The 14524-nt window shown below is 36.4% G+C and overlaps 2 protein-coding genes across 2 annotated transcripts in view; one reads left to right on the top strand and one right to left on the bottom strand.

The window, feature by feature from the left end:
* Positions 1-876: 876 nt before the first annotated feature.
* LOC130232340 (relaxin-3 receptor 1-like) lies at positions 877-2421 on the bottom strand. The gene has a single exon (XM_056462182.1). It carries the CDS (start codon positions 2317-2319, stop codon positions 1126-1128), a length of 1194 nt encoding a protein of 397 aa, XP_056318157.1. The 5' UTR covers positions 2320-2421; the 3' UTR covers positions 877-1125.
* Positions 2422-4567: 2146 nt separating this feature from the next.
* Positions 4568-14524, top strand: part of LOC130232338 (A disintegrin and metalloproteinase with thrombospondin motifs 7) — a 186647-nt gene continuing 176690 nt past the window's right edge. Inside the window, exon 1 of the mRNA XM_056462181.1 lies at positions 4568-4997. Coding sequence (XP_056318156.1) covers positions 4826-4997 — 172 coding nt within the window. The 5' untranslated portion in view covers positions 4568-4825. The remainder of the gene's footprint in view (positions 4998-14524) is intronic.

Here is a 14524-nt window from a genome sequence, read left to right as displayed (position 1 = left end):
CTGTATTGTTTTAGGGTTTAAGGAATGTTGGTTAATGGTATAGTGCCATGAAAACTACAAGTTTACTTCCATTTTTGTTTTCAGTTTAAAGTTTTTAGCACTTTTGACCTTTCTTTGCCAGTGCTGACAATCAAATTCTATGATGTAAAATGAAACTTTACTAAGAAATAAAACAGTTTTTAGCTGAATATAATGTAAATCTGATAAATAATGGGTCATTCAAAATATGCAGATAATTTATTATGTGGCAATACATCCTACCAGTTTTCTCATTCTGTTTCCTGATGTTGATGGATGATAGTGAAGTATAATAGTGAAACATCTTCTTTGGTGTTCCCAAGAAGAAAGTCGTCCTGGTTTGAAATCATACTGTGGTAAGAAAATTATGACAAATTTTACATTTTGAGGAGAAGAATAATACTTTAGGGCAACACGGTGACACAGTGGGTAGTGCTGTCACCTCACAGCATGAAGGTCGCTGGTTCGAGCCATGTTCAGTTCGCGTGGGTTTCCTTCGGGTGCTCCGGTTTCCACCACAAGTCCAAAGACATGCAGTACAGGTGAATTGAAGCTAAATTGGCTGTATGTGTGGATGCAAGGGTGTATGAGTGTTGCCCAGTGGGTTGTGGCTGGAAGGGCATCCGCTGCATAAAACATATGCTGGATAAGTTGGTGGTTCATTACGCTGTGGCGACCCCTGATTAATAAAGGGACTAAGCCGAAAAGAAAAAGAATTAATGAATAATAGTTTAATATAAATATAACATATAATTTACATACCATATTATTACAATGTTAACCTGCAATCTGATTTGGAAGCATTGATTGAGATCTCAGTATATCTTCAAATTTCAGTTCATTTTATTTTAGCTCATAACATATAGCGTACTTTATGAACTCACTAACACGAAAAGTGACAAAGCCCAAATATGAAAATAAATAGAATAGTGGTGCAACGAGGACTAGATGCAGGACAAAATGTACACATTCTACATTATTATTATTTGTATGTTCATATTTGTTTGACATTTTGAATTCATTATTTCCCTCCCATGAGTTTCATTAGAAAGAAATCAGTCCACTGTCCAATTTGGCTGACATGTCCCGTGTGGAGTGCTGTGAACGCTATGAGCTCTGCTGTCTGGACTGTTGGCACCGCTGTGCGTCAATCACGTTTAAATGCATTCCAATGTGTGCGTCATCCTGGTTCTGATTGCTGCCTCCACTGTATCCATGTAATTTCCCAGCGTTCGAAATCACAGGCGAGGAGATGCGCCAAAAGAAACTATGCAACATTTTCCTAAACTCCCTCCGCATCAGACAATACAAAACAGGGTTTAAACAACTATTTGTGTGGGCAAGACAAACAGTCACAGGAAAAACATACGTATGCACCATATAGTATGTTTTATCCCAGTGCACCACGTTCAGTTTCACCAACACTCCCCAGAGGGTTATCGCATGGTTTGGCATCCAACAGATGAAAAAAGACAAGACCACCACCGTTACGGATTTCGCCACTTTGGATCGTCTTTTTTGACGGTTGTTAACGCCTCTCTTTCGGATAAACCTCAAAAGTAAAAGATAACACACTGAGAGGATGAACATGGGTAAAATAAACGCAATGACAATTTTCTGAAGGTGATACAGAGCGAGCCAGTCTTGGCCATCTGGAAACTTGAGGAGACAGAGTTTTTCACCTGCCACAACTGTCACGGTGGAGAAAATGGAAGTTGGAGCGGTCGCCGCAGTCGCCAGGATCCACAACACGGCGCAAATCCACTTTACAGACACGGACTTCTTTCTGGAAGGGATCTTTAAAGCAGAAGCGACTGACCAGTAGCGCGTAATGCTCATCGCGGTGAGAAAGAAGACGCTGGCGTACATGTTCATCACTGTGACCGATAAGATAATCTTGCACATGGCGTTTCCAAACGGCCAGCTGAAATCCAAAGCCGTGTCCACCGCCCAGAAAGGCAAGGTCAGAACGAACTGAAAGTCAGTGACGGCTAAATTGATGACAAAGAAATTAATAATGGATTTCTTGCGTCCTTGTCTAACTTTCATCAGGAAAAACACCAAGAGGTTCCCGACCAACCCCACGGCGCACACCACGGAGTAAACCACCGAGATGATAATCCTCAGGACCAGGCTGCCGTCGGCGGTCACGTCGATGTCTTCGAGGCTGCTGAACTTGTGCTGATCAGTTAAACTTCTGTTCAGAGTTCCCCATCCGCTGTGGTTGAGAATGTCACCCATTTTTTCTGGAACAAACTCTCCAACAGGTGCCTGATGGACCAAACTGTCTGCTGATCGCATATCAGTTAGTCTGACATTGCTTTACGTAAAATATAAACGTTTGTATCTGCGATAGTTTCAAATGTATGTTGGCGATGTGTTTTGAACGCGCAGTGCACCTGACAAACAGCGTTATATGGCGAAGCGCGCGGGAGCGCCCGCCTGTGACGCGCGCGCACTGGATAACAAAGCTGACAGACTTACTGCACACTTGACGTCATGTCATTTCTGAACAAAACTGAGCGAGAGTCACACGAGGACAACATAGACCTTAAATATATATACTATGAACCAAACAGATATAACCTAACATGGAGAGTTTTACATTTAAAATTCAGATTGTATAATTACACTAGGACTTCTGTTGTAGCCTACTATCTGTTATTATATTTGTTAATCATAATGTAGATATTTAAATGCAAGATATTTAAACATTTGACATGTGTTGCAATTCACGGTTATGTCACGTATTTAATTTTGTGTTAATGTTTTGCTTTCCAGTTCCTGTTGATAGCTCATACTACACCTAGAGTAAATACAATCTTATCATCTTAATCTTCTAAAATTTACAATGGTAGATGTGAATGACTTCACAAGTTGATATGAAATATGGTTTATTGCTATTGTGCCCACTAGAGGGGGCACTTGATGGACACTCAGATAGAGCAGCAGCTCAGTGCAACTTCCTAAATAATCACCATTTTCAGTTCTAGGCCTTTAAATTAATTAGACTTTTAATTGGGGTGCCAGGGGAATTTACTGACTTACAAATAAATATATTAGTACAACCCCTAAAAATAAGTACATTTTCCAAACAAATAATTAAAATTAAAATAGGTCATCATTTGCACAACTTCATTTCCAGTCCAATACTGGTTTCTTCTGCGCAAATTATATTTTTAGGCCTCTGTATTGCTTTGACCAAATAATGTAACAGGCCAATAATTATGATGAAGGCTAAAATTCTCTAAAATAGTGTATGTGTGTGAATGACTGTGTATGGATGTTTCCAAGTGATGGGTTACAGCTGGAAGGGCATCCGCTGCATAAAACATATGCCAGAATAGTTGGCAACCCCAGATTAATAAAGGGACTAAGCCAAAACGAAAATGAATGTAAATACTGGGTGGAACAGTGGTTAGCACTGTCGCCTCACAGCAAGAGGGTCGCTAGTTCGAGTCCCAGTTGGGCCAGTTGGCATTTCTGTGTGGAGTTTGCATGTTCTACCGATGTTGGCGTGGGTTTCCTCTGGGTGCTCCAGTTTCCCCCAGGGTCCAAACACATGCACTATAGGATAATTAAATAAACTAAATTGTGTGTGTGTGTGTGTGTGTGTGTGTGTGTGTGTGTGTGTGTGTGTGTGAGAGTGAATGAGTGTGTATGGGTGTTTCCCAGTACTGGGTTGCAGCTGGAAGGGCATCCACTGTGTAAAACATGCCAGAATACTTGGCGGTTCATTCTGCTGTGGCAATCCCTGATGAATAAGGGTCTAAGCCCAAGGAAAATAAATGAATAGCAAATATTATTGTGTTACTATTGTAAAGTTCTTAAATTAATATTTTGTGATAATTCTATAGTAATGGTAACAACAACTACAGTAACATAAACAAATGGCCCAATACTCTATTTATCTACAGCTGCAATTAGCCTATACCACAACAGCTACTAGTGAAAACATACTACTGTATTAGTAGTGTATGAGTTCACTATAGTTAACAGTATGCAACAATTACTACTAAAGGGTTGTAAAATACAGTAACATCACGATTTAGAAACACTAACTGTAAAGGCTATATGTTTATCATGTGGGCATAGGCTATCCGACAAATATCACAGGGCAAACGAAGTGCATAATGTAAGATCTTGAACTGCTTATTATTAGCAACAGATAATAACAGGCTGTCATCAATGGGCACAGCGTATATGTTCTCGCGCTCAAAAACATCTGCCTGGAACAAAAAGGAATGTAGACTAAAGTGAGTTTTATAACCAGTTTTCGTGAGGCAAAAGGCATATGACCGATTAGATTTTCATATTTTGTTCTGAAATAGAGCATTTACAACACACAGACTGAATGGATTTACATGTAGCCAATACGCAATGACAAATGGTTCGGCATTGTTTGCATGATGAGAAAAATGATAAAAACGGAAACACTCAACAAAAGACGAGAGAGTCTGACACAGTGAACAACACAAAGGCAGGGTCCTCCTCCTCTTGGCAACCCGAGAGGGCGGAACTTTTCCAAAGTTTAGCCGAAACACAGTTCACAGCTCTTCTGAACGCGGCATCAATAACTGCACTCGTCCCAGCTGATTTAACGGAGCCCAAAATCGCCCATGCACCGGATTCAGGATTCACAGGTTTTCTCGTGCTGCATCAAGTGTTGTTTCGGTCTGATGACCGTTGCAGATCTCTGGCATAATAAATGCAGTAGCTTGCCTTTGTGTGATGGGTCCAAACTACCGATGCATTAGGCTGAGGCAAAAGTTACTATTTAGACCATCTCATTGTAAATGGACTGTAGATGTTCCAGGAGGGATCTGTCTTGTCCTCTGTGCAGTTTGACATGATGGTTCCGCAGGACTGCGGCATTAAAATTTTGGGACCAGCAACTTTTTCTCTGTACTTTGTGATAACAGCTGGATTTATTTCTGTGATCGAGAGCACAACATCGATCGGATATAATCAAGACACAGGTGAGTGGGCTGAGCTTGTGTCTCATAACAGTCCCACGCTCTGATTTTCTGCAGTTTTTTTGGTCTCTTTGTCAGTTGATGTGCGCGTGTGCGCTCGCTGGAGTTTTTATATAGCCTGCAATGGCTCCAAAAGTATTTGGACACATTCTTTTTACATGCTAGCACACTTTGCAAGAAAGCGTTTTCACAAACAGATGTTTGCTTGGTTTGTGAAATAAAATAACATGCTGTTTATTAAGGTATTGGGTAAACAGTGCTAGGTAGGAACTTATTGCATGTCAGCTGAAATATTAATTCCAAAAATTAATTTGAGGTAATTGGATTATAATACTAAGTAAAAATAACAGTTATCTTTAATAGAATATATCAGGGGACCACATTAAAACAAAAGTACAGTAAATTAATATAATATAATATAATATAACATAATATAATATAATATATTTTCAGCTTAATCCCTTTATTCATCAGGTGTCACCACAGCAGAATGAACCGCCAACTTATCCAGCACCTGTTTTAGGCAGTGGATGCCCTTTCTAGCTGCAACCCAGTACTGGGAAACATCCATGTACACAAATTCTCACACATACACTACAAACAATTTAGCTTACCCAATTTACCTATACAGCATGTCTTTGGACTTGTGGAGGAAACCAGAGCACCTGGAGAAAACTCATGCAAACACGGGGAGAACATGCAAACTCCACACAGAAATGCCAACTGACTCAGCCGGGACTCGAACCAGTGACCTGTTTTAATACACACTATTCATGTGTTTATAAATGTCAATTTGTGTCAGTTGGCATTTGTGTGTTGAGTTTGCATGTTCTCCTCGTGTACGCGTGGGTTTCCTCAGATGCTCCGGTTTCCCCCACTAGTCCGAAGACATGTTATAGGTGAATTGGGAAGGCTAAATTGTCTGCAGTGTATGTGTGTGAATGAGGGTGTATTGATGTTTCCCACTGATGGGTTGCAGCTGGAAAGGCATCTGCTGCGTAGAACATGTGCCGGGTAAGTTGGCGGTTCATTCCGCTGTGGCGACCCCAGATTAATAAAGGGACTGAGCCGAAAAGTAAATGAATGAATTAACTTTTTAATAATGACAGTTTCAGTGGTTGAACATCACAACATTATTGCATGCTGCCAAATGTAGTAACTCATCCTAAAATTATGCTGAATGATAGAAAGAAAACTATTTTTGTGTCACTAACCTGGCTAGTACCACCAAAATATTTCTAGATGTTGTTTTCCCCAACACAGTCAATTGTCAATAAGTTCATTAAATGTAATTTTGGTTTACTTTTTGATTGACTGCTTACAATAGTTATACGGGAATGTTGGTTTTGTTTATCTGAATGCTATTGCATATCATGCTTAATAGCGGTAGAATGTTTCTGGGAAAAATCAATACTGTAGTACAAAGGAAAAGAATGTAACCCTTTGTTGTACATACAGTGCATTTATGTTAAATGTTTTACACATAAATCAAGCATTCACGGCATGCAGCTAGCTGCTCTTCAGGGTTTTGATGTTCCTTTTTCATTGTTCAAAGTAGTAGTGTTGAGCTGTGGATAAACTCAAAATACAATACATGCCTTCAATGTGATGGCATTACATTAGCAGGTTCGTCAGACTTCTTGATTTTGATAAAGGCTCGCACAATAAGAACATGTTTAGATATTGTGAAGATTCTGAGATTTTCACTGAGAATAAACAGGTCAGATTTGATCAGCCAGCCATGTGCATTTACCGTACTTACATGTCCAGTAGTGTGCAAATTGTAGAGAAATGTTACACTGTTGCACACATAAGCCAAAACAAATGCAATTGTGCTTAAATAAAGCAAGGGACAAATTGTATATGTAGGTGTCTATGACTTTCTTTTTAGATGAAAGAATGAGAACTTTTACATTTATCTGTGACTCTTCTTTGCAGTATAATGGTAATTTGTAGCTTTCCAATGGTGCAGAAATCCATAACTAACCCATTTGCCACCAGGGTGTTAACACATCTCTTATGAAGTGGATTGCTGTGTTTTTGTCAATGTTTCTCGTTTTTAAATTATAACCTCTGACTTGACAGATGACCTCTGGTGGGTCTAGTCAACACTTCAACAGGTAATCCTGACAGTTAGAAAATAAGAGCTTGAGTTTTTGGCTCACCTATATTTGTTTGAACTAGAGTACATAATCATCATCATCGCAACATATGAGAGCATACAGTGGCGGTGGAGTTCCAAACTCAGCTTTGAGAATGGGTCAAAAAGGTACAAAGAACAAGATCAGGGGTAATCCACAAAGAGTAATCCAAAAATTCAAGGGATTCAAGGGAGGCAGATAACTAAAAAAAAAAACAAAAAAAAAAAACAACAACAACCCAGGCTCATTCTGATTACGTACCCCTATTTACATTTCTGGAGAGAGCAAAATACATTCCAGGAGCTATGTTTTTCGCAGTTTTTGTTTTCGCGAATCCACCCGAGGCCGCTTCGTACACTTTTACAAATCTCAAATTTCTCTCTCGAGTGCCAATCGCGCCTGCTGTTCTCACATAAACCCACCAGAGGCCACTGTTAACTAACTTACTGACTGACCAACCAACCGATCCCCTCACCCTCCCTCTTCCCTAAACCCAACTGATAGTATTTTGAAAGGCACCTATTAACCCGTCCACCCCCTTCCCTAACCCAATCGTAGTGTTTTAAAAGGCAATACAGAAAACAATGATTTTTTTTACCCCATTTTTCAAATGTTACCACATTCTCACCCTGTTATTTACTTGTTTATTTTATTTGTTGGCTTTTGTTTTTGTCTTACCCGCTTTCTGGAACCACTTTTCACCGGACTTGAACCCTGTCATCGCGGTCAACTCCGCTCTGCAACTCAAGTCCACCGACATACACGTCGAGCTACTGGACAAACTGGTAACAGTGGGAAAGCAGGCAAGCATTCAGCTGATTAGCGAGAAAATCCATACGTAGCTCTGGTTACATAATTTGCGATCTCCAGAAACGAATATAGGGCTATGTTTTCAGAAAAAAAAACAAGAAACAGTTCAAAATCAAAAAACAAAAAAGGTAAGGAAAACACTCAGAAATATACGTGTGACAGTAAGACTTTGCAAGAACTGAGGTGCTTTTATGTGTGTGAAGATTGGCCTCAGGTGCTGTGTAATCAAAGTCCAGTTCATATGATTCAGGTGTGAGGTGCAAAGCATTGTGACACACAGTCCAGGTGAGTGGCTGAGGTGTAGAGTGCCCTCTAGTGTGTCTGTTGGTCACTCTTACTGATGACCATGACATTCAGCGGACACATATTGAGGTCAGCCAAAACGTTGTCAAGAAGGTGCATTCTGCAGCTGCCAGAAGCCCACTTTATAAGATATGGGGGCATATAGATTAGTTTAACAATAGATTTAATCGGTTTTGGAAGCTTCAAAAATGGCCACTACCCAACACCTTTATATTTCATGGAAGAGCCAGCACAAAATGTAGAACTTTGACTTTGCTCATCTGAAAGAAAAAAGTTAAGGGGTAGTTTTCATTTTTGGTTGAGCTATTCCTTTAAGGATTTAAAATGCAGAATAAGGCACTAAAGGCGTAGTTCACCCCAAAAATGAAAATGTACTTATAATTTACTCATGCTCAAGTGGTTTATTAATTAACCTTTATGAGTTTCTTCTGTTGAACATAAAAGAATATAGTTTGAAGAAAGCTGAAAGCCTGTAACCATTGACTTGCATAGAAGAAAAAATAAATACCACAAAAGTCAATGTTTACAGGTCTTTAGCTTTCTTCAATAGATCTTCTTTTGTGTTCAACTGAAGAAAGAAACTCAAACAGGTTTGGAACAAGTGAACAGTGAGTAAATGATAACAGATTTTTTTTATTTTTAATAAGCCTATATTATATAAAGTTGCCATGTTTTCACCAGAAAATCAAATTAGGTGTTAACAAGAAGCAAACTGCAGAGATATGAACTTATTTTTGTTTTATTCATTTATTTTTTGATGAGAAAAAAAAGAATCTGACAATTGAGCTAAGTGATTGGAAAAGATTGTGCCACCACCCTTAAATCGCACAAAGGTTCTCTATAAAATGGTTCACATGAAAGGTTAACAAAAACAGTTTTTTTATGGCATTTCCCGCCTTTTTTGAAAAATTATTGGTATGAGTGCAGTTCCCAGCATATTTTGTTTAACTGTTTATTTAGGCCATCGTTTGTGATAATACATGATAGATATTATTTAATTTCTGCTAGAAAAAAACTATAATTTCATCTTCCTGATTAGGCCATTTGATCATTTTGTAAATGAAAATTTTGAGATGCAGTACAAATTGCAGTATCCATTATGTAGACGTGTGATAAGCTACTGTATAATAATATTAAACAACTGTAAAAATGGGTTCATTTGTCAAATTTACAAATATTTTTTTTAGTGTATGGTTAACTTTGTGCAGTAATTTGAATGATTTAAATACCAACGTTACACCACCCATCTCACAGAGGCCCTTGTGTAGATTTTTGTTATGTTTGTCTTGATAAGGCATAAATCCCCTGCTCCATATCCCATTTGATGGAGGACACAATCCTCTAATGCTGTTTCCCTTGCTTCTGAAATCATGTAGGTCAAAGCAACTGTGTGGAAAATGAACAGACTGAAGAGTATACCAATGTTGGTACTACAGACTCTCTAGGGAACTGTAGGAATATGGAGAATGCAGACCTGACAACTTGTTTCAGTCTTTGCTCTGCCACACAACATATTCTCTAACAAATCAAATAAAGTGTTGTAATCAGTGCATTCTTCAAAATCCTTTAGGAATTTGGGAAAACATACTTTGTATTAAAGTTTATTTTTCAATTCTCATATATATATTTTTTGTTTATCCATTTGTGTGTAGCCATGCAGGTGTCATATAGCATAATCTTGGAGGCTATTATAATAGTAACTTTATTATAGTATTCACCTAATGTAAATTTTTTTTTTTTTTTACTTTTTATTTTATTTTACAACTTTTAGTTAGTCCAAAGCACCCTCCTGTCTCTAGGGTATTCACCAACTACTGTATAAGTTACATCTTTAGCCTAATTGTAAATGAACACTATGTTTATACACTATACTAAATATTTGAGCTTTGCATCATTAAATGTAGCTGAAGCCTAATCCTGTATATAAACTAAATATTTAAGGAAGCTTCCAAACATCAGTAATTGCAGGAATAATGAATTCCTGTTTTACCCATCCGATATTCCTTTAATTCATTTACATTTCAATTTAAGTACATTAAGTGAACAGAACATTATGGGAGTTGTTTTCAGTTTTTGAATGCAAACCAAACTGAAATGATGTGTTTAAATAAATTAAACAGATGTAAAATAGCTTTATAGTTAACTTTGGCACATGTCATGTGGCACATTGTCCCTGTATAAATAAAATAAATAAATAAATAAATAAATAAATAAATAAATAAATGTCCTTGTGAATGACAGTTTTTTTAAAGCATCTGATAGGTTGTGAGTATTAGTATATTAGTAGTACTGACATTATTCATGTTATATGAATAGAATACACTGTAAAACTCAACAAGTTAAGGTAACTCAAACCATTTAGGGAAACCGATTGCAACAAATTTGAATAAAAAAAACATAAAAGAACTAATCTATATGAGTACTGTGAACTTACTCCATTTAAGTTGAAGTAAAGATGTATTTAATGCACTCATTATCTAGTATACATTTATTCAGCCTCGACTTGTTCCTAACTAAGTTTTTTGTTTTGTTAAACACAAAGAAGATGTTTTGAAGAATGTTGGAAACCTGTAACCACTGACTTCCAGAGTATGGATATCAATGGTTAAAGGTATTAATTGTAATTTGAAGCAACTAGTTTTCTGTTAAACAGAACAACAAACAAAACAAACAAACAAAAAAGTGAATGTTAAATAAATGATGGCAGAATGTTTATTTTTGGGTGAACTATCTCTTTAAGAACTCAAAAATAGTAATGGCAGATTTCTGTACTGCATAATTTTTAATGGTTTCATGGAGGACCGCAGCTCTGCACAACCTTTTGCTCCAACCTTAATCAAACCCCTCTTCCAACTAATCAAGGTGTTCAAGACTACTAGAGACTATTAAGCAATTGTGAGTTGGAGGTGGTTAAAGCTAAACTGTGCACATAGATATTTACATTAGATGTCGTATACCTTGTTGTTGCCTATTGAAAGGAATGCGCCAATAGAGCCGCCATTTTAGTACAGGATAAGGCTTCTTTAAAATTAATGTGAGACCAAGGTGCAGTAGAGGACTATTCAGAGCCAGAGATATATACACATATATACATATATCTATGATCGTAAGTTTTCCCGGTGGTCAGTACATAAATATTTTGTTAAAATGACGAAAATTAAAATTTATCAACACATTTCTATGTTGATGGATAAGCGACCACACGGGCATAGCCAGCAAAGAGCATGTGTTTGTTGTTTATGAAAATAAATACATTGACATGACCTCAATCATTTATGGTGATGCAGTATACTGTATATTGCCCATACATAAAACCAATTCTACCAACATTTTAGCTGATTATGCAAAATCTCAATCTCTGTTGGAGTTATAGTTAGTTATTTTTCATATATATATATATATATATATATATATATACATATATGTGTGTGTGTGTGTGTGTGTGTGTGTGTGTGTGTGTGTGTGTGTGTGTGTGTGTGTGTGTGTGTGTGTGTGTGTGTGTGTGTGTGTGTGTGTGAGCAATTCCATGCAAATGTCAACCTTGCCATGAAAAAAATTAAATTTTTGCCAAAATAGCAAAACTGTTTCTGCGTTTTTTGTGTAGGCTTGTATTTTACAGTGCTTTAAAATACTCAAAAATGTCCCTGTCAGTGTTTTCAAACTCATATTTGATTTACCAAAGTCACACAAGTGGCAATTTCCCATCCGTCACATCCATAACAGAGAGATGTCACATCCATAACGAAGCTTTTTCCTCATAAATGCAAACATGTAAAATCAAATTAAGTCAATCATGTTTGTTCTATAGTGATCCAACTCTTATCCTTTTGATTAGCATCATTTATTTTGGGTTGTGCAACTTAATTCACAGAATTTCTACATAGTATGTCGTAAAATTGTAAAATTGCAGACTTTTTTGTCACATCCATAACATATGTTTATTGTCCTCATTTAAAATATAAAATATAAAAATGTTTACATATTGATATTTTTCTGCTCCCTCAACTTCCCTCCCTCAAGCTCCCAGCAAATTGTTTTTAAAAAATATAAAGAAATGTTTCAATATGATGTTAACATATATTTCCTCTGTCAATTTATGTTTTGAGATTTTACTGCAAATGTTACATCCATAATGCTGGAATTGCTCACATTATATATATATATATATATATATATATATATATATATATATATATATATATATATATATATTATATATATATATATATATATATATATATATATATATATATATATACAGTTGAAGTCAAAATTCTTTCTTTTTCAAATATTTTCCAAATGTTCTTTAACAGTTGAAGTCAAAATTATTTGCCCTCCTGTGAATTTATTTTATTTTCAAATATTTTCCAAATGTTCTTTATCAGATTCAGGAAGCTTTCACGATATTCCCTATAATATTTTTTTCTTCTGGTGATAGTCTTACTTGTTTTATTTCTGCTAAAATAAAATCTGTTTTTAATGTTAAGGAATTAGGTAATATTATTGATATTATTACACTTAAGGAATATTGGTTTTGATTGTCTACAGAACAAACCATCATTAATGATTTGCCTAATTTCACTGACTTGCCAAATTAATTTGTTTAAGCCTTTAAATGTCACTTTAAGCTGAATACTACTAACTTGAAAAATATCTAGTAAAATATTATGTTCTTTCATCATGGCAAAGATAATAGGAATCAGTTATTAGAAATTAATTATTAAAACTTTAGAAATGTGTTGATAAAACCTTTCTGTTAAACAGAAATTGAGGAAAAATAGATACAGGGGGCTAATAATTTTGACTTATACACAAACACAAACACACACACCATTTTTATGTTAAAAATAATGTTATATTTTTAATGGTTAACAGTGTGAATATATAAATTAAATTGTGCACGTGCCCCAGTAAATTGGGTCTAGCAACGCCCCTGGCAAATAAACATTAAAGAACCGAGCCTCCCTATATGCAACCCATACCGCGGAACCACCAGGGGTCGCCCTTGCTCTTAAATGTGAATCTGTTCTGTGCTTTCGCTTTGTTTAGGCATGAAAACACTTTGAAATAAATATAAAAACGGCACGATTTCCTTTCCTTTTCATTACAGGTGGGTCATATAGCGGTGCATGACTGTCAGCTGACGCGCTCCATAGTGATAAATAGACACAGTTTCCCAAAAGGATTCTGTACACGCGATTTGAAGCGAATCGAAAGTCTGGGATTTGGGTGCGTGTTTAAAAAGACATATACACATAATGAATAATAATAATAATATCTAAAGATGTCGATCTTAGTGGGTTTTTTTTTCAAACACAACAAATTTAGTCCTAAATGAGCATAAAAAGTTAGAAAAGCTTTTATTATAACGTTAGATGTGTGCATTTTTAAAGTGACTCCTGTTATTTATTGTAATCAAACGAAAAAACCTAAATAAATAAGAGATTCATTCGTTGCTCTTTAATCAAAATGTGTAAGTTATACAGTAAAGATTAATGAGATTTTATAGCTTGATTCTATTTCATTATAATAGCTATTAATAGCTATTAACTATTTGCTAATGTATTTGCTGGGGTTGGCGGAATCCCTTATTATGGTGGGCATATCCCTTATTTTCACATCCCAATGTTGACAGGTATGCGTGTTTTTTCAAGTTGGAGCTGTAATTCATGTATATGTTGCAATGTAAGTTCAATGTACAGCGTACATCGCATTATCAAACATCTTGTTGACATCTTGGAGTGAAAACATAGAACTTGAGACCAGGGGGTGGCCTGGTCCGATAAACTCACCGCAGACAAAGTGACCGTCATTCTCGGAAGCTCAGAAGGCCATGACATGACCGTAGTAGGGGAGAGCGGGGCACAAAGTAACACTTTTTGGTTTTGGTCAAACAATAAACAAGTATTGGGGTTAGACAAACCATTTGTTTTTAACCAACAAAACACAAGCCTCTCCTACAAATGAGCACTGAAAGTATGATCGCCGGATCTATGGTTTCTGTGCAGTGTTGCCAAAAGTTCCAGGAATAAAAGTGTTACAATTGACCCCACCTGTGGGGCAAGTTGTAACAGAGGGTTAGTTGTAACAAATGCTTAAAAAGGCAGATTACACACAGTTAATTTTAATTTAGTTTAACTTTAAATATTAGCTATATTTTCTCTGTACCTACCTCAATTATTATTTTTTCTATGTAGCACAGTATGTTTATTTATTGGATAAACACATGTGGATTTATTTGGATTATTATCCGTTATTATACAATGCATTTATTTG

Source organism: Danio aesculapii, chromosome 7 (genome assembly GCF_903798145.1).
Source record: "Danio aesculapii chromosome 7, fDanAes4.1, whole genome shotgun sequence".
Classification (NCBI taxonomy): domain Eukaryota; kingdom Metazoa; phylum Chordata; class Actinopteri; order Cypriniformes; family Danionidae; genus Danio; species Danio aesculapii.
Note: the sequence above shows the minus strand (reverse complement) of the source record. Positions and strands in the feature narration are given on the sequence as shown.

Bases quoted from the DNA above. Each gene is read 5' to 3' on its own strand.
- LOC130232340 (XM_056462182.1), bottom strand. From the start codon at position 2,319: ATGCGATCAGCAGACAGTTTGGTCCATCAGGCACCTGTTGGAGAGTTT.